Here is a 25,444-nt window from a genome sequence, read left to right on the forward strand (position 1 = left end):
CTAATCATATTATTAAGCCAATATGTTTTTTTGGTGTATAATATATTTATTTTATAATATTTGTTAAAAGAAATTGCAAAACTAAAATTATAAATAATTATAAAAATTCTAGTCATGTTAAACGAGCCAAAACTGTTTTTCCACCATATATTTAGTTTTATAGCAATTACCAAATCTATATACTCCTAACTACTACTACAACTTGATAAATTAAATTAATATTTGTATGACTTCGTATAAATTAATATCCATTTTTTTTACTATAACTATATAATATTTATTTCGACTTTATGCGACCTGTGCGAACGCACGAGCCCATTACTAGTTGAACTAAATAAAACTGAATCAATTCAAACCAAGTAAACAAAACTAAACCAAACGGTGCCAAACTAAATCAAATCAAACCAATCTAAACGCAATTAAATCAAATAGAACAAACAAAACCAAACAAAATCAATCAAAACCAAACCAAATAAATTTAAACTAAATTAAATCATAACAAATTAATCTAACCAAATAAATCCGAATCAAACTAAGTCAAACAATAACCAAATCACAACATTACATGACCAAAGAATCAACCAAAATTATATATGATTCATTCTCAATCTTTAAGAACACAATATAAAAACCAATCATAAAAAATCAAAACAAATAAAATTTCAAACTTCAAGAAATCAATAAAAAAATGAGATCAAGAGAATCGAAATAAACTCTCCATATAACATAATAACAATAAAGATATCAAAATAGAAAAATAGAGAGAAAGAACTAGAGTTTAAATAGAACATAATAATTTTAGAGTTTTACATTGAACAGGGTGACTAACGACATGCTGTCACAGGATACATTTAAATCTTTTTCTTAAGAGTTTTCATTGCTAATACAAATTTATTTAATACGGACAGTTTTTATATTTAAGACAAATTTGTTTTTTAGTTGTAAAATGTTTGTTTGAGTGAATCAGATGCCAAAGGAAATGCAAAGTTGATTGTTGAGGATTGTATTGTTGTTTCAGTGGCTAGTCTCATTTAGATTAGGGTTATAAATATTAGAAATTTCAATTTTAGTCCTTCAAAAATTTTCCTTCAAACAATGATACTCATAAATTTTTCCATCCACAATTTTAGTCCTGCATGAACTTTCATTAACGGAAGTTGACGTGGCACGCCACATGGAAGACAGTTTGGCAAAAATCTAAAAATGATTTAAATTGCGGGGGTTTTAAACCTTCTCTAAACAAATCCAGAAAAAATAAGAAAGATGTTGGTTCTGAACTTTTGTCGAACACCTTGCAAACAAGTTTTGCTACAACGATTATAACTCACAAATTCATCATTATATTGGTCAGTGTTCATTTCTAATCCAGGTGATTTGATAATATTGTTATAGATCCTATTATCTCTTTGATTTACTTTGTGCCACTGATTACTAACAGTTTCAAATTCATTGATGCTTAATGCCTTAACTTATTTGTTTGATCTACAGTGTTAATAATAAAAACACACCGAGTATCATTGAAATTGGTTTTTCTATTATAGTAGGAAATTGAAATTGCAACCAAAAAAAGGTCACAATTAAGAAAATAATCAACCGCCTGTTACTTTTGATTTGTAAATGTGTTGTTAATTTAACACATAACTCCTTTCATGGTATGCAGAGGATATCTGTTGGATATTTCTTGGCCTAAATGTCTGAGATTTAGCTTGTAAACAATAATATTTTGGTTGATTCACCAGCAGCTTTGTGAGGAAATACTCCAATCTAGTGGTTAGTTTATTTTAAAAAGGTTAATGCTTTCATTTAACATCTAGGAGCTGAGTATGGAAATTAAAACTTTCAATCTATAATTTGACTATAAAATGTTCACACTAATGATATGTTTCTTCATTATCATGGTTTATGTTGTTTTGGTCGAGTTAGTTTGTATCAAATCTCATCACATATTGATGCAGATTCTCACAAAACTTATTTGGATACAATCATGGAATGATGTAATATTATTTTGGGTTCTAATGCCCATAAATCTACTCTGACATTCTCATTTGAAAGGTTGATGTGACTAATTGGAATTCTAGAGAAATTTCCTTCATTTTGTTAGAGAAACTGCCTAATCCTTGTAATAAACAAAAGCCTGAAGTTGGATCTTAGAGTAAGTTGGGACACACTTATAAACGTTTCAGATTGCTTTAATAGATCTAAGACATGTTATGTCAGGTTTAAAAATTAACTTCTGCTGGCACCAATTTTTCTTGCTTTATGATATTCTTTCTTTGTTTTAACTGCTTGTTTTTTTTTTTGTCCAGGATGTTTTCTATCATACTTGCTCAGTATACCTTTTCTTGCTCTACACCCTCTATGTTCTAAATTAGAAATTGGCCGTGTATCAACTCTTCTGAGCTTAACTTTATCGATTTCGATTCTGATTCTTTCTCTGTCATTGATGAATTTGTGTGTTATAATCGTTGTAGCAAAATTTGTTCGCAAGATGTTTGACAAATGTTCAGAACCAATATCTTTCTTATTTTTTCTGAGTTTCTTTAGAGAAGGTTTAAAACCCCCGGAATTTCAATCATTTTTAGATTTTTGCCAAGCTGTCTTCCATGCGGCGTGCCACGTCAGCTTCCGTTAATGAAAGTTGACGGCAGGGACTAAAATTGTGGATGGAAAAAAAATTGTGAATGAAAAAATTTATGAGGATCATTGTTTGAAGAAAAATTTTAGAGGACTAAAAGTGAAGTTTAAAATATTTATAAGAACCAAAAAGATATTTAACCCTTTAGATTATTTATATATATTTTTTTCTTTTCATATATTCAATGAATAGTATTAAACTTACTATACTAAAGACTTCTGTTTTTATATATTAGTTGTTGGACCTAGTACCCAAATTCTCCCCTACTCTTGTTGAACTTGAAGTTCACAAAGTTGTTTTTACAACTACAATATTGGATACTACAATTAAGGGACACCCAAAATTGCTAATAAGAATATGCATCAAAGTTGAAAAGTTTTGAAGCAATCATGCCTTCAATTGTAATACATTTAATATCTGATGTACTTGGAAACAATATGATCTTTATTATAATACTTCTTTTTTATTTATACTGTAATAAGTAAATCTGAACACCATATAATATGCTAGTAAATAAACCACCTTGTTGTGATAGACAGAGCAAAACACAAGATATATTACATTTGTAACTAACTATTAATCGTTGCAAAAAGAGCAAAACAGCAAAGTTATCATTGGAAAATATATACAGAAACAACTAGTGAAATCTTGATTGCCTGAGATGAAAATGATGTCCTCACACAACTTCTTTCTTTTTCTGGATGTTTTTCATAGGAAGTATGTCAACTGTTTTTGCTTCCTAGAACCTCCTTCTCCATACAACTCATTCCACTGAGTCAACTCGCCCATTCCAGCACCCTCAGCAGAGAAGCTTGCAGCAACCTGTATGTATAGTCCTAGAAAGTTAGTTATATGCAAAGTTTTAAATAGCATATAACAAACCGATACTGTTTTGTCGCGGCCGTTTTTCGCAGTAACGGACCGTTATTTTGGTCGGTACATGTGAATAGCAATATCGATATTGGCACTTTCTGATACTGTTTTGTCGCGGCCGTTTTTCGCAGTAACGGGTCGTTTTTTATAATCTTGGTTTGTTACCTATTCATCTTTGTTAAAATTATTTTGTAAAACAATTACCTGACTCTTAGCCTCTTTGAAATCCTGCATATTCAATGGCCTAAGGGTAATAACTCTTTCTTGTTGAACTTCCTCTTCTGCTTCTTGGGTATTATTGTTCTGTCCCTTGTTCACTTTCTGTTTCTTCTCCTGTTAAAAAACATAAACAGCATGTACAAGGTTATCATAATGAACACATATCAGAGGATTATATATAAGATGTTAAAAATGAATTATAGCATTACCAGATTCTTTAACCTCTCTTGCTGAATCAACTCTCTAACAGGCCTATAAGCAGCGGTTGTGCAAATATTCTGCATTGAAAAGTTCATGACAGTAAACATCACAGGATAATCAAAAGCTCAAATATAACAAAAGCACTTGTAGCACTATATAATTATGTCCATTGAAAAAACCTTAAGATCACTTCCTGTATATCCTTCTGTCATGGTTGCGAGTTCCTTAAAATTAATTTCCGCGTCAACCTTTTCTTTTGCCAAGAGAGTTCTCAATATCTTTTCCCTGTTCTCAACTGATGGCAGTCCTACCATAATTCTGCATTACAACAGAAAGTGGAATAGGAAGGTGAAAAAACGCAACAAACATACTTGAAAAACGCAGAAATCTAGTGGCTTAGTACCTCCTTTCGAATCGTCTTATAATAGCTTCATCCAAGTCAAATGGCCTATTGGTTGCTGCAAGAACAAGGATGCGCTCTCCTTGTTTTGTGGTGAGCCCGTCCCAATGAGACATAAATTCGTTCTTTATTTTCCGCATAGCTTCATGCTCCCCGTGTCTTGATCGTTGCCCGAGCATGCTATCGACCTCGTCGACAAATATAATAGTTGGAGAGACTTTGGATGCTAGTGTGAATAAAGCGCGAACGTTTTTCTCATCTTCACCGAACCATTTAGAAGTAATGGTAGACATGGATACATTGATGAAACTTGCTCCAGCTTCCTTTGCAATGGCTTTTGCCAGCATTGTTTTCCCAGTTCCAGGAGGTCCGAATAGCAATATTCCTCTGCATGGTTTAAGAAGTCCTCCGGTGAAAAGGTCCGGCCTTCGGAGAGGAAGCATTACTAACTCTTGAAGGGATTCTTTTGTTTTTTCTAAGGCACCAATATCGGCGAATGTTACATCAATCTCATTTGCTGGTATGACTTCAGGCCTTATTCGCTTCTCAAACTCGTTATCGGCAGGAACTTCCTGCAAGTGAATATTACAGAAAATTCACATTGCATAACAAAAAGAGAAGAAATGAGATACACAAGTAGTCAGCAAAACCGAAACGGGTGTTGTTATACCCTAAGATATGAATCCAACACCAATACCTATATGTTGAGAAGTATGCAGCTTCGAGATGAAACGATAAACGAATAGATGAAGTTGTGATTAAAAACAAAGGCTTACAGCAGTTTTTGTCGGTGGAACCGATTTTTCAACACCTGCCTTTGCTGCTGAAGTTGATATTTCTGCTGCAGCCTTCTTCTCAGGAGCAACATTTTCAGCCTTCTTTTCAGGAACAACACTTTCAGCCTTCTTTTCAGGAGCAACACTTGCATCCTTCTTTTCAGCCTTCACTGCTGGTTCCGGAACAGTTTCTACCTCACTCGGAATCTTCATTTTCATGATTGAGAAAGAGAGAGATAACAGTATAAGCATATTTGTACAAGGTAGTCAGTAGGTTCTATTTTGAACTTAATGACAGACACAATTAGTAGTGCAAACCTCAGATTTTAGTTCTTGATCTTCCAGTTTTGATGTATCTCTTCCACTGAATTTTGCCGTTCGGAATATACCCAATGCATGCGACAAACTGTTTCAGAAGATTATTAAGTACATTAAATATACATAGTTCATGCTCATGAAATTAACATTGCAAGTCTCACCTATTGCAAGAAATAACGAGCTTTCCGTTTCTGTACTCAAGATCTTTGTTTTTCATCAAATGATGAGAGATCGCTGACACGATAATCTCTTCTATATAGTTACTGAGAAGCATTGTGTCTTCCACACAGATGGAATCCAAGTCATCGCAATCAAGATCATTGGCTGCAAGCACTTCCGTGATATGATTCTTGTTATCCTGAACTTGTATCATCTTCATATCCTTTTCCAATTGAGACTTCCAGCTGACAAGATGTGATTCGTCTTCTGGAGGTTTGATTTCTATATCGTACGGGAAGAGCAAATTAAGTTTCTCATCCATCTCTTCAAAGTCATTACTAGAATCTAGAACTCGCGAACCGAGAATCAGAATCGGGCCAGAGAGTTTCTTCAACATTTTTTGGAACATGTTGTATATGGTTTGTGATCTACATAATAACCTATCAACGTCCCTCAGATATAGCACAATGGGGTAGGTTTTTGACACAGAAAGTAGAACCTGCAAGTAGAACTTCAATTATCAATTTAAAATCTTTGCGGAGGAACTTGTATAGATTGTCTCGTCTCGTTCCAAAAATCAAGGGAATACTCTGATGCTGAAAACCCCTAATACGGAAAACCCCTAATACGATTACATCGAACATTACCTTGTAAAGAGACTGCATAAGTAATTTTTCGTCGAAAGACCAGCTGGCTGTGCGCTTCAAAGGAGCTGAAGCGATATTATAAGATAATAATATTAGAATTAGAAAAACGGAACAATGAAATTTTACAGTAAGACGTGATGAAAACATATCCATCCGCTTTAGTAACCTGAATTTGTAGGATTGCTTTGAGAAGTAAGGCCACTAATATTTGAGGTGGAACAAGCATTCCTACGGAGCTTCGGAGGATTACAAGATGTCTCATCGCCCCTGCAAATCAAAATGCAAATACTAAGTAATGATTTAAAATAACATGAAAGTCATATTTGTTCATATAGTCAGAATATAGTTTATATACTCTTCTTACATTGATTGTAGGTCCACTCCACTTCTTTGCTTGTGCATTTTTCCTGCAACTACTTTTGCCTTTGGTCAGTAATGTTGAATTAATAGGTTTTGTAATAAGTTGATATTATAAGAGATTATTTAAAAGAATTAACCTCTTGACCAATTATAAGTTATCATTATTCTTCAAACTAAAACAGGCAGAAAAACCTGTAGTAAAGATTGATAAAGCTTTTGGTTGATATTATGAATCTAGATTTTTTGACCATGGATTTGAAGATTTTAAATTAATATGCTGTACCTTTAGGTTCCTCCCTTTGCGAAAAGATTGAAAATGACCCAAATAGCTTCTCCAAAGTTGACTCTGAAGTAGATCTTTTGAAAGACTACAATAAAAAACAGTGGTAGCATAATTATGTCAAGAAATCGTGAAAGTCTTTACGCGACCGCAAGGCAAAGGCGACCATTATTTAAAACCATAACCGTATCTATAATAGTAAGCAGCACCGTTCTGAATAGACTAAATTTTTTTGTATGTAGACAAAGTAGTAATAAACACTAGAAACTGTCAGGTTCGAACCTGGCCAACCTAACAATATCGACTTCTACCAGTTAAGCTAGGATTTGTAGACTGAATAGACTAATTTTTGCATAATACAAACATGAGAAAAAGTATAGAAGATAAACTATGAATATCTTACATATTCTTTGTTGCCAGAACCATATTTACTCTGAATCTGCAGCAATCACAGAAGATCAACCGTTAATTTGAACAACTAACAACACAGAGTAAGATTTGAATAACTCAAAACATGTAACACTTACCTTCAATGAAAATTCAGTTAAATCCAAGAGAAGTAACTTGGCCTCAAAGTAATGAGCTAAAGCCTTGGCAAGCATCTGCTGGTAAAGTTCTTTGTAACATGAAAAAACATCAACAAGAGCACAGTAAATCCATAGTTACAAAATTCCAATCACCAATCAGAAAATCCATTCTCCAAATCATGAATTGAATCTTATTATAAATCAAGTTCCAATTTTAGTAAAGAATTTTATAATAAATTTTAAATATACATAATATTTTAAGTAAAAGTAAAAACCACTAAAAATATCCTATATCAACTTCAAAAAAACTAAATTTACCATTTAATCTTATAAATGAAAACACATTAAATTAAGATACAAATACATAACAAGAAAGTAACTAACCAGCTGGTCCTGAGAGAAGAATGGTTCTACTCGCCGGGGCGAGATTCCGAGTATATTTAGAAACTTCAGCATGCTTCAAATGAACATAAGCAACACTTGTAAGCAAAACTCGCGTCTCCTCACTGTTATCATCACAAATAACACAAATACAAAAATTATGAAAATTAAAGTAGAATTAAAGGTAGGTCGATTTATAATAGAAAATTCTATGAAGCACAAACACCTCCGAAAAAGATCCCGACATAGACACGCCGACATCGATATCGACACAGACACAGCTATAAATCATAAGTATACCTTAGGTAATAAGGAAATTTATCGAAAGTAACGTTACTATCTCTGCCATCAATAATTTGCCGAATCATTTCTTGCTCAATTTGATTAGCAGTAACGGAGTTTGAAGATGAGTAAGAGTAATTAGGTCCCCATTTAGAAACGGTTTGTCTAGAATTGGCCAATCCTAATCCAACTCCAAGTCCAACACTGGCACTCACGGCTGATATCAGAAGAGTTTTCTGTTCCATTTCTCAACTGAGCTTGATCGGAGTTGTGGTTGAATATTAAGGCGGCGTTGGAGTGTGGTGGTGGAAATGGAAATGAATGAAAATGATCTGTTATTTTGTTTTATAATGCAAAAATTTCTTATGAGTTCCCGCTTTTTGTTAGGGTAGAATTGTTGGAGTTTGTTAAATAGGAAACAGGGTGTGACTCATTTGTATGTACTTGTGATACGTGTCAATTGGTTTTACGGCTACTTTGTCGGTTTAGCAGTTTTTCTTTTTTTAATTCTCCTTTGAATTATCCATATTCTTTTTTTTTTTTCTTTCTATCAAGTCAATTTTCTCAACTTTTTTATTTCTAAAATGACTACTCTATTTTATAAAAGAAAAACTAGATAAGTTAGACTGGGTTCATGATAGATCTTAGACAAGATAAAATGCAGAATATAAAATTGCTTAGAAGACAAACTTAAAACAACTTGAACATTGATATTTTCTGCCTACAAACAGCAGCTGCAGCACAAATAAATACTTAGGGTTACTAGTAATTGGGCCATGGGCCGATACAAACAAGCATAACTTAAAATAGAATTTTATTCCTAATGGATACCCCACTTAATGAGTATAATAATCTTTCATCCAAGTGGGCATTTTTCTGTCTCTAATACTTTTAATGGGCTGCGGTTTTGCTGGGCTAACAATACTTCCGGATCCAAAGGGAACCTTGTCCTCAAGGTTCAGTTGTGAGGTATAGGCAGGGGCCCACGGTTGTGGTAGTTTGCTGAAGTTGTGTGGAGTACAGCTGGAGAGTGAATCACGTGTGTAGCATTGGGAAGGAGGAATAGGGTTAACGGGTTGTTTGACTGTGGGTGAGCGTTGGGCAGAGACAAGGGGTGAGGTGGCGGCAAGTGGTTGGATAGAAGCAGATTGCTGGGATTCTGTGGTTAAGGGATAGGATAAGGGGTAAGTTGGGGAATTTGGATTGTTGGTAGAAGTAATACAAGGGGGTTTAAGTGTAGTGTTGTTGGGACGGTCGGATTTTAAAATCTGAGACACGTGGCTGGTGGGGGGCGAGGGAGAGTGTTGGGTTATAAAAGGAGGTGTAACCCTACTTGCACTTTCATTTGGTGAGTTAGCGGTAGAAGTACAAGTACTTTCCAGATATTGTTGAATGTTCTTCTTCTCAGTTAGGAGTTGCAGATCTTGTTGCATGTGTGTGTCGGCAGATCCACCGGCCTTTGCTGCAGGTAAGGTTTTGTGTTCCTTTAGACTCAATGATGAATTCTGTTTCGGTGTTTGTGGTTGACCGTTTTTTTGTTGTTCCTGGTTTTGCAGAAAGAGTTTAGATATGTGTAGAGGCAGATCCGGTGGGTTGAAGGCCGATGAAGCCTCAAAGAAAGGTCGCAGCAAGGATACGTGCACAACCGGATGTATCTTGGAGGAAGATGGCAGATCTAACTCGTAAGCTACCTCACCAACACGTTTAACAACCGTATAGGGGCCATGGTAGTACTTCGAAAGCTTCTTTGAGGATCTTTTGGTGACCGAATGTTGACGATAAGGTCGAAGGCGAAGAAGAACAGAATCACCGACATTAAAGGTAAGCTCGCGTCTGCTCTTGTTGGCTTGAGTTTCCATTTGTTTTCTGCTGCGTTGTAAGTTGAGTCTGAGCTGGTCCAAAATCTCTTTTCTTTGTTGTAGGACAGAATCCAGGGACTCAATGGAGGCCGAATCTTTGATATAGTCCGGGATAGCTGGTGGTGGTCTGCCGTAAAGAGCCGTGAAAGGAGACATTTTGATTGCAGAGTGGTAGGATGTATTGAACCAAAACTCAGCCAGATGCAAAAACTTAAACCACTGTTTGGGATGGTCACTAACAAAACAACGCAAGTAAGTTTCCAAACTTCTATTAACTACTTCGGATTGTCCATCCGTTTCTGGGTGGTAGGCAGTGCTGAACTTTAATTTCGTTCCCTGAATTTTGAATAGTTGTTTCCAGAAGGTGCTCACGAACAACGGGTCCCTGTCAGATACAATTGATTTGGGAATACCGTGGAGTCGGCAAACCTCAACTGAAAAGCGAGCAGCTATGTCTTGAGCAGTGAAGTTGGTTGGAAGAGCAATAAAGTGCACATATTTGGTGAGTCTGTCGCATATCACCCAGATAACAGTGTGACCAAAAGAGTTTGGAAGTTTTGTAATGAAGTCCATGGTGAGTTCTTCCCAAACTTGTGCCGGAATTGGTAATGGCTGAAGCAGTCCTTGTTTTTTCTGTGTCTGATATTTGCTCTGTTGACATATCGTGCAGTGCTTGATGAATTCCTTGACATCGCTGTGTAGGCGTGGCCAGGCAAACGAAGCTGTCAAGCGTGCAACTGTAGGCTTGACTCCGGAATGACCAGAAGTTGGTGTACTATGGAACTCGTCAATGAGAGCCAACCGCAACTGTGTAGAAGGTATGTACATTTTGTTTTTAAAAAACAAAAGTTTCTTCATAAAACTAAAGTCAGTGTCTGCTCTGCTTAACATATTTTGAACTAACTGTTGTCCTTCGAGGTCTGAGGTGTAATAATGGCGAAGGTGGTGGATCAATTCAGGGACGGCAGAAGTAAGGGCCATAAAGAGAGGTTCTTTGGTGGAAAACTTACGGCTCAAAGCGTCCGCTACAAGATTAGATCTGCCAGGTTTGTAAAAAATCTCGAAGTTAAATCCCTGTAGTTTAGAGGCCCACTTTTGCTGTTCAGGTGTTTGTATGCGTTGCATTAATAGATCTTTTAGGCTCTTTTGATCTGTGTAGATTTGAAACTTTTGCCCGATAAGGTATTGACGCCATTTTTTTACTGACTCTGTGACAGCATACATCTCGCGGACATAAACAGAGCTGGATTGCATACGCGGGCACATCTTTTTGCTGAAGAAAGCCAAAGGATGACCATCCTGAGAGAGGACTGCGCCGATGGCGACACCAGATGCGTCGGTTTCTATGATAAATGATTTTGTAAAGTCTGGCAAAGCCAGCACCGGCATGTCGGTCATTTTATGTTTGAGCTCTGTAAAGGCCAAAGAAGCCTCTGTACTCCATGAAAAAGTAGTAGAACGTAACAAATCGGTGAGGGGAGCGGCGAGAGTGGCGTAGTGCCGTACGAAACGGCGGTAGAAACCGGTGAGACCGAGGAAACCTCTTAAAGCCGTGAGTGAACGTGGTACAGGCCAATCCAAAATTGCCTGTATCTTTTCTGGATCTGCAGCAACATTTCCTGCTGATATGACATGACCTAGGTAATGAACCTTATCAACTGCAAAAACACACTTAGAAAATTTTGCAACAAAAGAATTTGACTTTAAAGCGTTAAAAATAATATCTAAATGAACCAAGTGGTCACTTAGGGAGGAACTGAAAATGAGAATGTCATCAAAAAAAACTAAAACAAACTTGCGGAGGTAGGGGCGTAGAAGTTCATTCATAGCAGATTGGAATGTAGAAGGGGCGTTGGTTAACCCAAAGGGCATAACCAAAAATTCATAGTGTCCGTCAAATGTTCTAAATGCCGTTTTATGAGTGTCTTCTGTGGCAACTCTAATCTGATGATACCCTGAACGAAGATCTATCTTGGTAAAAATTGTTGCATTTCCCAGTTCATCCAATAGTTCATCGATTGTGGGAATAGGAAATCGATCTTTAATGGTGACAGCGTTTAGGGCACGGTAGTCCACACAAAATCTCCACGTGCCATCTTTCTTCTTGACAAGAAGAACAGGTGATGAAAATGGGCTATTGCTGGGAACAATAAGACCCTCTTTAAGCATGTCTTGAATTAGGGATGTCATAGCTTCTTTTTGGCAATGGGGGTAACGGTACGGTTTAACATTAATAGGGGGTGAGTTAGGTAACAGTGGAATTCGGTGATCAAAAGGTCGAGGGGGAGGAAGGTTAAGTGAACCCTGGAAAACTGTGGGATATTTCTGGATAAGGTTGGTAATATGAGGGTTAATTTGTTGGTCATGATCCTGGCTGGGTGGTTTGAATTTCGGTGGGGTTAGGGAGGAAGGAAAGGCAGCTTGTTCGTGAAGGTTGGGTGGGTTCGGTTTAGGTGTCTTATGTTGTATGAATGTCATGAGGTGGAATGATGCTACTGAGTTTGTGTGTATGAGATGGCGCAGTTGGTGAAATGTAGTTAAGGTAGGCAAGGTTTTTGGGTCGCCTTTTAAGGTAATGGGAGAGTCCTTGTGAGTAAAAGTGATGGATGGGACTGAAAAGTCAGCTGTAATTTGGCCTAAAGTACGCAACCAGGCCATACCTAGGACGACGTCAGCGCCTTCAATAGGTAAAAGATAGAACGGAAGAGTAAAGGTTTTGTTTTGAAGGGTCAGCTGAACACCATTGGAAATGCCTTCACATTGGAGGTGAGAGCCATTTCCAACCATCACAGAAAAGTGTGGGATAGGTTTTGTGGGTAGATTAAGATGTTGGGCAATCCGTGGTTGAAGGATGTTATGCGTACTTCCCGTGTCAACAAGAACCATAACGGGGAGGCCACCAATGTAGCCCTGAAATTTAAGTGTTTGTGGAGAGAATTGGCCGGTTAAAGCTTGTGGGGATAGTTGGAAATAGGTGTCATTGGAATCAGGGTCAGCAATAGCATCAGGTTGTGGTTCATCATTGTAGGTTGTGTCCAAATTTTCATCATCGGCTAGCAATAGTAAAAATCTGCTAGTGCTGCATTTATGTCCCACAACAAATTTTTCGTCACAGTTGAAGCAAAGGCCTTGTGCCCGACGTTCTTGCAATTGAGCGCTGGACAATTTTCTAATTGGTAGTTTGCTGGGTTGGGAAGTAGAATTAGAGCTTGCGGCTGGTGTAGGAGGGGGGGTGTGGGGAATGGTGGGCTTATTAAAGAGGAGGTTACGGTTGGATGAAGTAGAGTAGGGTTTGAAAAATTTGGGCTTGGTATCTTGAATTTTGGATTCGATGAGCTTAGCGAGCCCAATAGCTTGAGAGATTGTTCGAGGATGATGAATTGCCATTTCATTTCTGATTTCTGATTTTAGGCCCGAAATGAAGCAATTTAGAACAGCATCATGTGGAAGCCCCACAACTTGGTTGCATAATTTTTCAAACTTGGATTGATAATCCATGACTGAACCCTCCTGTTTTAGTTTAAAAAGTTCTGCCTGATGATTATCAAAGGTGGACGGTCCGAACCTTAATTCGAGTTCCCTCACAAACGAATACCAATCAGTCAAGAGATTATTGTGGTGCATCCACTTAAACCAAGATAAGGCATCCCCTTTCATGTAAAAGGAAATTAAGGATAATCTGTTTTCTGGAGGAAAGTTGTAAAACCCAAAAAATTGGTCCGCCTGAAATAACCACTCTAGAGGGTTAGAGCCGTCAAAGGCCGCAAGTTCTAATTTGGGTGTTCGGAAGGGTGGTAAAGGGGGAATATTAGAGGTTGACGTAAATGGCATTTGGGAAAATAATGGGGTAGAATGTGGTGTAAGGGTGGCTGTATAAGATGAAGATGGAGGAATGGAATAAGGGATAGTTGTAGAGGTAGGTATTGTTGAGTGGAACGTAGGGATGGTGGAGTATGAATACGCTGGTATGTACGAAGAAGAGAGGGAAGTGAAGGGTGGTAAAGTGGAAATAGTGGTGGTACGGGGAGGTGGGACTGATTGGGTGGGTGTGCGAGACAATGGTGACGAATGGTGGGCTGGGGATTTGCTGGAAGATGATAAAATGTGGGTAAAGGGTGGGGAACCGAAGGAGATTGAGGACGGGTTATGGAGCATACCTGAGGAATGTGCTCCTGGCTGTGTTGCGGCTGCGGAAGTAGAGGCAGCAGCGACTGACTTCTCTTTTAGCGGTGGTTGCTTGCTGATTGCAGCCATGAGCTCTTCGAAGCGTGAATCTTCCAAGGATTTTTCACTATCCAGCCTCGATTGGAGATGCGCCATTTGTTGAGCTAAATCAGCTGAGATTTGTTGAAACCTTGTATCGATTTGTTCTTGCGTTTCGGAGAGGGCATTGCTGATTTGGACAGAGGAGATTTGGACAGCCTCCTCGATAATTTCCTTCGAAGAAGGGTTAGGTGGCTTTGCTGGAGCCATGGAGGAATGAGAAACACTAATGAAAGCACCAAATTGATAGATCTTAGACAAGATAAAATGCAGAATATAAAATTGCTTAGAAGACAAACTTAAAACAACTTGAACATTGATATTTTCTGCCTACAAACAGCAGCTGCAGCACAAATAAATACTTAGGGTTACTAGTAATTGGGCCATGGGCCGATACAAACAAGCATAACTTAAAATAGAATTTTATTCCTAATGGATACCCCACTTAATGAGTATAATAATCTTTCATCCAAGTGGGCATTTTTCTGTCTCTAATACTTTTAATGGGCTGCGGTTTTGCTGGGCTAACAGTTCATATAGTTCAAACAGTGCTGGCAAAGAATTTAGTATTCCACCATTCTATTTTAGGCATCTACTTTGAATTTCACACTCTTTACTATACTAATTAATAATTAATTATATTGGTTTTAATAAAGAAATATAATTAATTATTTCTATTTTTTGATTTTTCATGTTAAAATTGTTATTTTATATATATATATATATATATATATATATATATATATATATATATATATATATATATATATATATAATAGAAATAAATTTTATGGTGTTAATTTATATAGAGTTTATGTATTACATATTTGCTCACTTCAAAAAATAAAAGGTAGTTATGAAAAATTTGTATGATCATCATGGTTGTCGATTGCTATGCATTAAATAATTTGAATATATTTATGCAGAAGTAAAACTTCAAATTAAAAAGGTTAGCAAGTAAAGAATGACATACAATTTGCGTATATGACAAAAATGTCATGGTGATAGTTCGTCAAAACTATCAAAAGAATATATTTTGTATATGACAATTGTACTAATATGACAAAAGAATCATAGTTTGATGATAGTTGGTAAATACTATCAAAAGTACATAAAGTAATCCTATGCATGACTAGTTGAAAGATTGAATATTCAAAATTTATTAAAGTTGAAAAATCTTGCAATTCTTTGACGAAAGGATTGACAATGATATGATGTCTTTGGATATAATTGAAGACAATGAAAATATCATTAGGGATGTGGAAGAAGTCTATATTTAATGGGTCTTGCTAAATAGTGTCTCAGGACACTCTTTAAGTATACTAATTAAAGAAAATATTCTTTATAAAAGTCATTATTTTAATTTCCAATGTATTTTCAATGCATTGAATACACGCATTTTAAAAATAACTTACTATTTTAATCACTTAAAAAGTACTCCAAAGACCTGGTTAACATTTCCCATATTTAATTAATCATCAATAGTGGAAACTCAACTCACACTTGATTAACATTAAGTCTTGAGTTCAATGATGAAAGTGCGCTATTAGAGTGATTGAAGTACTTGACAATGGATACATCTCAAAGAGTAAAAGTACTTGGATCGTATGAATAAATGATGTAGGATGAAGTTTTCGTATTAGTATACAAATAACATATGGTTCCTGAAATGCATAATTATGAGTGCATTTATATATAGTCTACCTATATGAGAATGAAGTGGTGTCTCTTCATAGAGTTAAGGACTTTATTCTTAAATTCTCATGAAAATGATACGAGACACAAGGCCTTATTAAATGTGTCATATTAATAATTCGATAAATGATATCGAGATTTCATGTGTGAGTTATGAACATTTGTTCTAAGACTATTTACAATGGAGGTGTTGAATTTTTTTTTCAATAGTTGAATTGGTACAATGGATTATTTAGTGTTGAAAACATTCAACATGTTGAATGAGAAATTAGTGGGGGCCATATAATATTTTTGGCAAATTATTATTGGTTGTTGTGAGTGTTTATATTTTTATTTCATGATAATTATTTAATGTCATTTATTTTATAGTAAATAAATTTTTTATTTATTTTTATTTTCACCAAAATTCATCATTTTTTTTTGTCTATAAATAGAGACTTGGTTCATTTGATTTGGACACACCAAAAAATTCCACTTTTTTCATAATTTTTCATAATTTCAATTGATAATAATATTAAAATTCATCATTTTTCATAATTTCAATTGATAATAATATTAATATATAATTAATTTTAATATATAATCATAAAACAAAAATATAAAAGAAAATAAGAATATGAAATAAAAGTAGTGGGGTAGGGTGTTGAATTTTATTAAACAAAACTATTGTAGTGAGGGGTGATCGCGGTGCGGTTTGGGCGGTTTTGACAAAAAAAATCATCCGAACCGCAAGAGAAAAAATCGTGCGATTTGGTTTGGTTCGGTTGGCTTATAAAAAAAATCCGAACCAAACCAAACCAACCTAATGCGGTTTGGTTCGGTGCGGTTGGTTCGGTTTTTTATAAATATTTTATTGAACCATTCATATACATATAGATGATAACATAATTTTTTATTTAGACATTCATACACTATTAAATAACAACAAAACCCGTCATATTTTGACAATAAGTTTCTATTTAATATGTAAAAATTAAATAGAAAAAAGTGGAATAATAAACATAAAATAATAATATAAAACAATATAAAAATTATGAGAATGAAACAAAAAAATAGAAGATACGAGAGATTAGTGAAGGTGAAAAAGAAAAAACAAAAGATTTGAGAGATTAGAGAAGAAGATGTGCGATAAAAACGAAACTGAAATAGGGAACATTTGCCTAAAAATGAGAAGGTGAAAAAGAAAGAATATAAGAGAGTAGAGATTATAGAAAAAGAGGAAAGATGTATGTGGCAAAGAAGACGCGATAATGCTATTAGAGATTTGAGAAGATCGGGACTAAAATCATGTGTAAGGATGAGAAAATTGTTCGTAATCATAAGGTTAAGGTATTATAGATTTAAGTTTGGGTTGGATGCGAGTTAAGTAAAAGTTAGGTTGTAACATAATGTGGTTTGATTCAGTTTGGTTCGGTTTATAAAATACAAACCGCAAACTAAACCGAACCATGCGGTTTTGTTAAAAGATGACCCAAACTAATCCGAACCAAATGCGGTTTTTTGCGGTTTCGGTTTGGTTTGGTTTGGTTTGCGGTTTTCTATTGGGTTGGTTTGGTTTTGATCACCCCTAGTAGTGAGTAAAAGTTGAATGTGTGTTGAATTATTAGGTGGAAGAGAGAGAAGATGATGTGGAATATAAAAAGTGAAAAAGTAGGGTGTTGAATTTGGAAACCATTGTAAATAGTCTAATGAATAATTGGTTTAAAGTTTGTCTACCAATCTATTCGGGATGAGTGAAAACTTAACTTATTAAGTAATGGTTCAAATTACACCATAAGATAATTTTATCTGAAATCATGAAATTTCCTAAATATTGAATTTAGATATATTTTGAAAATAGTGGAGGATTGTTGGAGAAATTTCTAAACTATTGAATTAATTAATAAACATGATTAAATTTATTTTGTGAGTTAATTTAATCAAAATGGTTGATTTGGTGTAATGGTTGTGGCTTCTCATATGGACTCAAATGTCATGGGTATCCTGAAGGAGATTTTCCCGATAACCCATTTGCATCCATTTTTTTTAAATTGGTGGGGACGAATCGAACCTAAAGCTTAATGTAAGCACACGTTTTGGAATTTATTTTTTACAACTTTCATCATATTATCTTCATCTTCTTCTTATTCATGTTTGGCAGCAAACCCCTAACAAAAGATTTAGCATTAATTTTATTATTTTTAAAAAATACTTATATTTTTTTTAATACTTTTAAATATAAAAGTCAGAATCCATCCAAAAAAAAGACAACTGCAGAAGAAAAAAGGCACAATCGGAGGACCATCAAACGACAAACCACCAAAAGAAGGAATTTCTAAGTAAAAATCACCATACTACAAAATGTCATCTGACACTAAGAACCACCATTAATAGAACAAAATCATCCAAAAACATCAAACATCATTTCACTCATAGAATTGGGACAAACTAAGTCTCTATTGGCTCTAGCAAAGAATATGGTTCAGTAACTAGTAAAAAAAGTATTTGAGTAGACCGCAGATCTACTGATATATCATTGTCAATAAGAGAAAATCTTATTGTCTTTCGAATCCTCCATGATAAAAGAGGTTCATGAATGAATAACAACATTATGAGATTTCAAAACTGACCATACGACTAAATTCTAAATCATAGTTATACAACCTCTAGTCCAAGATATCCCCGATACAAATACTTAAAAAAACGAATAGAGATCCATAGGAAGAACGAAATATGATCCAAGCCACATAAAAATATTATCTCATAGTGTATCCACAACCTCACATATCACAAACAACTAAGAAAGTAACTCCAAAGGACCACTACACAAACCATTGAATATACAATCGAGGTCGAGAAGGACATGTCATTTAGAGGGGGTTCAACTAACACAAATTAAGGGAAAAATTAAATCATTTCTATTTGTGGAGATCACAACACCGATATTTGCATCTGTCAGGGCAATGTAAGTTGAGTTAATTGAATAAACATCATTCTTCTCATGACGGCGCCCCAACAATCTCTCTAAGGAAAATATACTTCCCTGAACTTCCAAAAGGAGGATGGAGAACCATTTGTTCTGTTAGGTTTAAAAAATCCATTTGTTCTGTTTCAAAAAATCCATTTTGTTTTGTTTCAAAAATAATTTAGGTTCAATTTTGTTACAAAAAATTGAAGTTAAAATGAAAATTTTGTATTTTTTTTATATAAAAACAATGGTTTTACATTCGGTTGTTTCGTAAAATTGAGGTAAAAAGTAAAAAAATCAATCTATTCCATTGGTTCTGCCATATATAAAACAGAGGAAAATCGTGGTGTGCGCTTGAAAATAAAAAGAATGGTATTTCTGGGGATCAAAACTAGGGATGTAAATGGATATCCATGCGAACAGATGTTATGATATCTGTATCCTTCCATTGGATACATACGATATTCGTATCCACCCCATATCCATGCGGATATCTGCTAAGCGGGTAATCCGCATGTTTTACAGTACCCGCAGATATTTACAAATATTCGTGGATAATATTTTTTGTAAAATATATTTTTAGCTTCTTTTAAAGACACACAAAATTATTATCACATAACATCCACACAATTCGCTCTCAATTTAACAATAAAATTTCTTCACCTTAATTTCTTCTTTTTCACCAAATCATAATAAGATCCAAACATAATATTCATACATCTCATTTAACCAAAAAAAAAAAGATAATGTGAGATTGTGAGTTATGATGGAAGAGCAGACGATAAAGGAGTAAGAAGAAATGCATTGATTTGATAGAGGAAGGATGACACCGATTGGGCGGACGGTTAAATTGCTGAAATGAGGTATGGAGTATTGAAAAAGTTTAAATATGAAATGGCTAATCCAATTTTTATAAAATGTGATAGGTTTTCTTCAAAGAAGATTTAAAAAAGAAAGAAATATAAGATGACTAATTTTTTTAAAAGATGAAAAGACGAGGTATATTAAACTAAGGGTTAAATATGTTTTTGGTCCCTATAAATAATCCAAAATCTTGTTTTAGTCCCTATAACATTTTCGTTCAAAGAATGATCCTCATAAAATTTTCCGTCTTTAATTTTAGTCCCTGCCGTCAACTTTCATTAACGGAAGCTGACGTGGCACGCCACGTGGAAAACAGCTTGGCAAAAATTTTAAAACGCATTAGATTGAGGGGGTTTTAAACCTCCTCTAAATAAACTGAGAATGAAGTTTCTATTTTAATAATGTAAGGAATACCTGAAAGGATAATCGATTGATGAGATCGCTGGCAGCAAGATCAATGGTGGAGTCTCCATTGTCACCAAAAAGATCAGCACTAGAGATGGAAGATGAACCCTGAAATAACAAGAGGAAAAACAAGGTTAAGTTGAGTCCCACTCCACAAATACTGGCCTACTCAGATTCTCAAAATTCAAGAGAATTATTTTTCAGATGGATAAGATAATTCTAACACTAGAATGGATTAAACTTTATGTGTTAACTTGATCCATTACCGCCTATATAAGTAACACCAATTAGCTTCTAACTTTTTAGACCATTCTAGAATAATTTCAGGAATTTGATTATTGATGCAAGAAGTCCTAGCATAATATGGTTTGAAAGAAGCAATCCAATATAGACCCATATAAGGGGATTGATCATCCAAGATCAACACAAATGTCTCACTCTATGTTTCAGCAAGTTACTATAAGGAAGGACACATACTGAAAATTTTGACAAAGTAGCCTGAGTCTCAGCATCTCTCGCCTTGTTCTGGTCTCCAAAATATTGAGAAGACGAAATAGATTTGGCATTTGAGAACGTCTTTCTTGCTTCATCAGTTTCCTCAATCTTATATCAGTCAAAAGAAAAAACACAAATAAGTTCATGGCAACAGATAAAATAAAAATAAGGTGCAGGTTAAATGATTGTTGAAAGAAATACTAAGTGCACATTTTACAATGACTAGCAATATATGTAATATATGTTGTAGTCAGATGAGGTATAACCAAGTAAGACCATAAGATGAATGAATGATATTGTTATAGCACCCAACTTACGCCCATGCAATCATGTTGTTCTCGGCCAATCTAACCAATGCATATCTTCTAGTTATAAAAATTAAGCAGGCACCATCGCAAAATAAATTTAGGAAGGTTATGTTAATGCCACATTAAAGTTTAGGAATCCACAAGTTTTGAAAAAAAATTTTAAAACAATAAATTAAGTCTTTACTAAAATTTTCTGGGTTTATTTAGAGGAGGTTTAAAAAAATTTTAAAACAATAAATTAAGTCTTTACTAATGCGTTTTAAAATTTTTGCCAAGCTGTTTTTCACGTGGCGTGCCACGTCAGCTTCCGTTAATGAAAGTTGACGGTAGGGACTAAAATTAGAGACGGAAAATTTTATGAGGATCATTCTTTGAACGAAAATGTTATAGGAACTAAAACAAGATTTTGAGTTATTTATAGGGACCAAAAACATATTTAACCTTTATACTAATGATACTTAAATAATTTTTATAATTTATTAACGGATACAAATATCTGCGGGTAAGATTATCACTAAACCCACATTCATATCCATTAACAAATGGATATTTAAATATTCATTTATTTTATCCGTAGATGTCAATTAAGCTACCCGCCTCATATCCGTGACGGATTTTATCTGCGAATATTCGTGGATAACGGAGATCACGCTCAAAGTGATGTAGGAGATGATAATGAGAGTGATGTGTGATATTACATCGGATCGATGATGATGATGGAAGTGACACTGAAAGTGGCCGGTGTTGGAAGTCACGATGGATGACGCTGAAAGTGACATTGGAGGTGACGTCGAAAATGACATTAGAGATGTCGCGGGAGATGACTCTGAAAAATGAAGTTGAAGTGAAAAACCAACTGCAAGAGCATCCAAAGAGATGGACCAACCCAATAGAGACAGTGGTAACAAAGAGTATATCTGACCAATATCAAAATCAACGATGAGAGATAATCATCTGAATTCATATATGAGTAAATCCAGATCTTCAAGCACACAAAGAAGTAGATAATATGTCAAAAATAATTTGTCGATTCTAGAGGAGAATTTCTTTCTTCGAAAGAACATATCATTAAAAAAGACAAAATTATCAACTCTTTTGAAAATTAAATAGCCGAAACAATTTGTAATTTAATAAAAATCGATATTATGTTAAATTTGTGATTATGTGTAAAAGATAAGATAAAAATATTATAGATAATAGTTATTAATTTGATACAAAAGAACTCAATATTAATTCTAATTTAAGAAAACAAACTCAATTTTAAATCAAAAATAAATTATGATAATAATAATAATAATAATAATTAATATATAAAGATAATTTATATTTTTAATATTCTAACATTGTAGTAGTTGTCATTATTATTTTTCTGTTCCTCACATTTCAAAGAGACTAAGTTAGATCATTCAATCCAATGTTCAGTAATCTGCAATGGGATTGGAAGTAATTTTAATTTAATAATGAAAAATTATCAGCTCTTTCCTTATTTATGCCTGCAGCTCTTTCCTTAAGGCGTAAATAATATATGATGTACATATATCATTATCTAATTACTAGTACTTTTTTTCGATAACTACCAAAGTGAAAACTATTTTTTATACTATAAGGTGCCTTGATTGTGCCTTGATGGCCCAATTGTCAAGTTGGAAGAAAATGCATCAAACCATATCCAAAAAAGAGAAAATAATGGCATTGTAATTTGCAAAGTTAGCAGCTATATATTCTGGCACAGTTACTTGTATATCAAAAATCTATTACTAGTACATGCAAGTGGCACAACAAACACACTACAAATGCAAGTTTATTACGTCAAAATCATACTACTACTAGCTAGGTTGTTGGTTGGTACGTGGAGATACACCACTTGCAACCCACGTGATATGGAATGTAGCTTCGTTACTATTGGCTGCAACTCTGCAACTGCACGGGATGCATGCATATGCACTACAACAGATTCCACAATGCATCTTTTATCCCATACCACATCCCAAAGGTCACACTACTTTGTATTCAACATTATTTTATCTCATATATTTTCAATTTCTTTATAAAACCTTGGAATTCAGATGCATCCAAGCCGATCAAGTGGATTTTTTTTGGGTTTCTCACAAGCTCATTTATATTTTATTCAACACATGTTGAGACATTAAATTCATGTTGTGTACTTCATCTCTTTTTATTATAAGTAGTTTTAATATATATATATATATATATATATATATATATATATATATATATATATATATATATATATATATATATATATATATATATATATATATATATATATTAGAAATTTGGAGATCAATTATAAAAATATATGATTTTTGCCTAAGCAGAAATAAGACGAAATATATAGAATGTAAGTTCAATAAAAAAAAGTGTTATTAAACTATATTCTATTAGATGTAATTCATTTAAGTTGGTTATTTAGGTTTGGTTTAATTTGTTACTTGAGAATCAAGTAAGCAATCTTGTATATATACCCTGTGTTTATTCAAAAGATGGTTAAGCCAAAAGTTCAAATGCAATATCATACTCAAGTTGTATTATGGTATCAGAGTCTTATTTTTTAGTCTAGAGGTGAAAATTGAAGATCATATTATCCCTTAAGTAATATCTTGAGTCCGTAATATATAATGATAGAGAAATAGAAGGTGATGTAAATCATCGAATTCAAGCTAGGTGGTTGAAATGGAGAAGGATATCAAGGTATTTTATGTGACTTAAAAGTACCACTCAAGTTGAAGAGAAAATTTTATCGGACTGCAGTAAGACCTACAATTTTGTACGGGATAAAATGTTGGGCGATTAAGAATAAACACAAGAATAAATTAAAGTAAGTGTAGTAGAGATGAAGATGTTGTGATGTATGTGTGGTAAAACTCGAAAGAATAAAATTAGAAATGAAAATTTTAAAAAGAGTGTCGGGATAACACCAACAGTATAAAAGATGGTGGAAAATAGACTTAGGTTCTTTTAACATGTAGAGATAAGGCATGTAGATTTTGTGATATAGAAAAAATCTTAGATGGAGAGAAGATAAACCATTAAAGAAATAGGGAGACCAAGAATCTTGAAGATATGTGTTGCACAAACAGATCCTTGTGATATGTAACACCCGAGGCCGAAGAAGGCGAGGGGTGGTTGCACCGCATGGAACACCTGAGGCCGAAGTGGGCAATGGTGGTCGCCACATCGGAATGAGAGGGATTCTTATAAGGATTGATGGGTACTACCTATACCAACAAGATGCATCTTCTTTTCGGTAGCTCATTCCATAAGAACTCCACAATTAAGCGTGCTTGACTTGGAGTAGTATAGGGATGGGTGACCTTCTGGGAAGTTTCCCGGAAAGCGTGCGAGTGAGGTCAAAGCATGCTGAAAAAACCCGTGTTGGTTTGTGGGGTCAGTCGATCATCCCGAAAGCAGTCTGGGGCGTTACAAATGGTATCAGAGCCAGACCTCTCCCAGTACGATGTGGTTCGAGGACGAACCATGCAGAAGCTGGTGGACATGTAACACCCGAGGCCGAAGAAGGCGAGGGGTGGTCGCACCACATGGAACACCTGAGGCCGAAGTGGGCAATGGTGGTCGCCACATCGGAATGAGAGGGATTCTTATAAGGATTGATGGGTACTACCTATACCAACAAGATGCATCTTCTTTTCGGTAGCTCATTCCATAAGAACTCCACAATTAAGCGTGCTTGACTTGGAGTAGTATTGGGATGGGTGACCTTCTGGGAAGTTTCCCGGAAAGCGTGCGAGTGAGGTCAAAACATGCTGAAAAGACCCGTGTTGGTTTGTGGGGCCAGTCGATCATCCCGAAAGCAGTCTGGGGCGTTACATGATACATCCATGTCAGTGCTGTTTTTTTTTTCCTAAATTATCTCCATCTCTAATTATATGACACTTTTGAGAAAAGTGTTTGTCCGTTTTTATGATCCTTAAAAGAATTGTGCTAATGGTTATTTATATCAACATACTTTAATTAAAATTGTCGATTTAAACGGTTTTTAAGTTGATTTAAATTGTCTCGTTAAATCAATTTAATGTATAGTTGTATAATAATATCAAAAATAAGGATGCAGGTTCGAACTTACAAATTTCACTAGTTCATTTTTTAAAAAGTGTGAATTCTTTTTATAAATTACTTTAAAATATGTAAGGTTTAAAAATAAATAGGTCTCAAAATATATAAATTTTTATTTTACAATTTAATTTCAGTTGTTTAATTTCAAATTTCTTTTAAATTTTTTTTTTATTAAAATGCTTTTTAATTTAAAAACTCTATTTTTTCAAGACTGTTTTTTTAAGTTTTTAGAAGAAAAAAAAACTATTTTTTTTATTTTAAGGAAATAAATTTAAAAAATCAATTATTTTATTTTCAAAAAATTAATTTTTAAAAACAATATTTATATTTGAAAAGTATTTATAGATATAGCTTATGTTCAAAGATTTGTCCAGATTTCAAATTACCATATTATCACGAACTCTTTCTTAGAAGAAATAAGGAATAGTTTAGGCATTTGTCAAGATTTTTAAATC

General features: G+C 34.4%; 2 protein-coding genes across 3 annotated transcripts; both read right to left on the reverse strand.

Annotated features, from left to right (window-relative positions):
- Positions 1-3,139: 3,139 nt before the first annotated feature.
- On the reverse strand, positions 3,140-8,455 carry LOC131603681 (uncharacterized). 2 transcript variants are annotated; one of them, XM_058876096.1, is made up of 16 exons: positions 8,077-8,455; positions 7,780-7,901; positions 7,396-7,484; positions 7,272-7,307; positions 6,872-6,956; positions 6,593-6,635; positions 6,395-6,495; positions 6,229-6,293; positions 5,584-6,080; positions 5,423-5,510; positions 5,105-5,311; positions 4,332-4,900; positions 4,108-4,246; positions 3,937-4,005; positions 3,713-3,841; positions 3,140-3,457 (listed from the first exon to the last, which is right to left on the reverse strand). In XM_058876096.1, the coding sequence occupies exons 1-16, from the start codon at positions 8,301-8,303 to the stop codon at positions 3,344-3,346; spliced, it is 2,580 nt and encodes an 859-aa protein (XP_058732079.1). In that variant the 5' UTR covers positions 8,304-8,455; the 3' UTR covers positions 3,140-3,343. The 2 variants fall into 2 exon arrangements, with proteins under 2 accessions (XP_058732079.1, XP_058732078.1); XM_058876095.1 differs by having other exon boundaries at positions 6,593-6,641.
- Positions 8,456-8,734: 279 nt separating this feature from the next.
- LOC131605931 (uncharacterized) lies at positions 8,735-20,909 on the reverse strand. Its single transcript, XM_058878219.1, has 4 exons — positions 20,904-20,909; positions 20,569-20,694; positions 20,101-20,199; positions 8,735-14,432 (listed from the first exon to the last, which is right to left on the reverse strand). Exons 1-4 carry the CDS (start codon positions 20,907-20,909, stop codon positions 8,895-8,897), a joined length of 5,769 nt encoding a protein of 1,922 aa, XP_058734202.1. The 3' UTR covers positions 8,735-8,894.
- Positions 20,910-25,444: the final 4,535 nt, after the last annotated feature.

The sequence above is a fragment of the Vicia villosa genome, linkage group LG5, assembly GCF_029867415.1.
Source record: "Vicia villosa cultivar HV-30 ecotype Madison, WI linkage group LG5, Vvil1.0, whole genome shotgun sequence".
Lineage (NCBI taxonomy): Eukaryota > Viridiplantae > Streptophyta > Magnoliopsida > Fabales > Fabaceae > Vicia > Vicia villosa.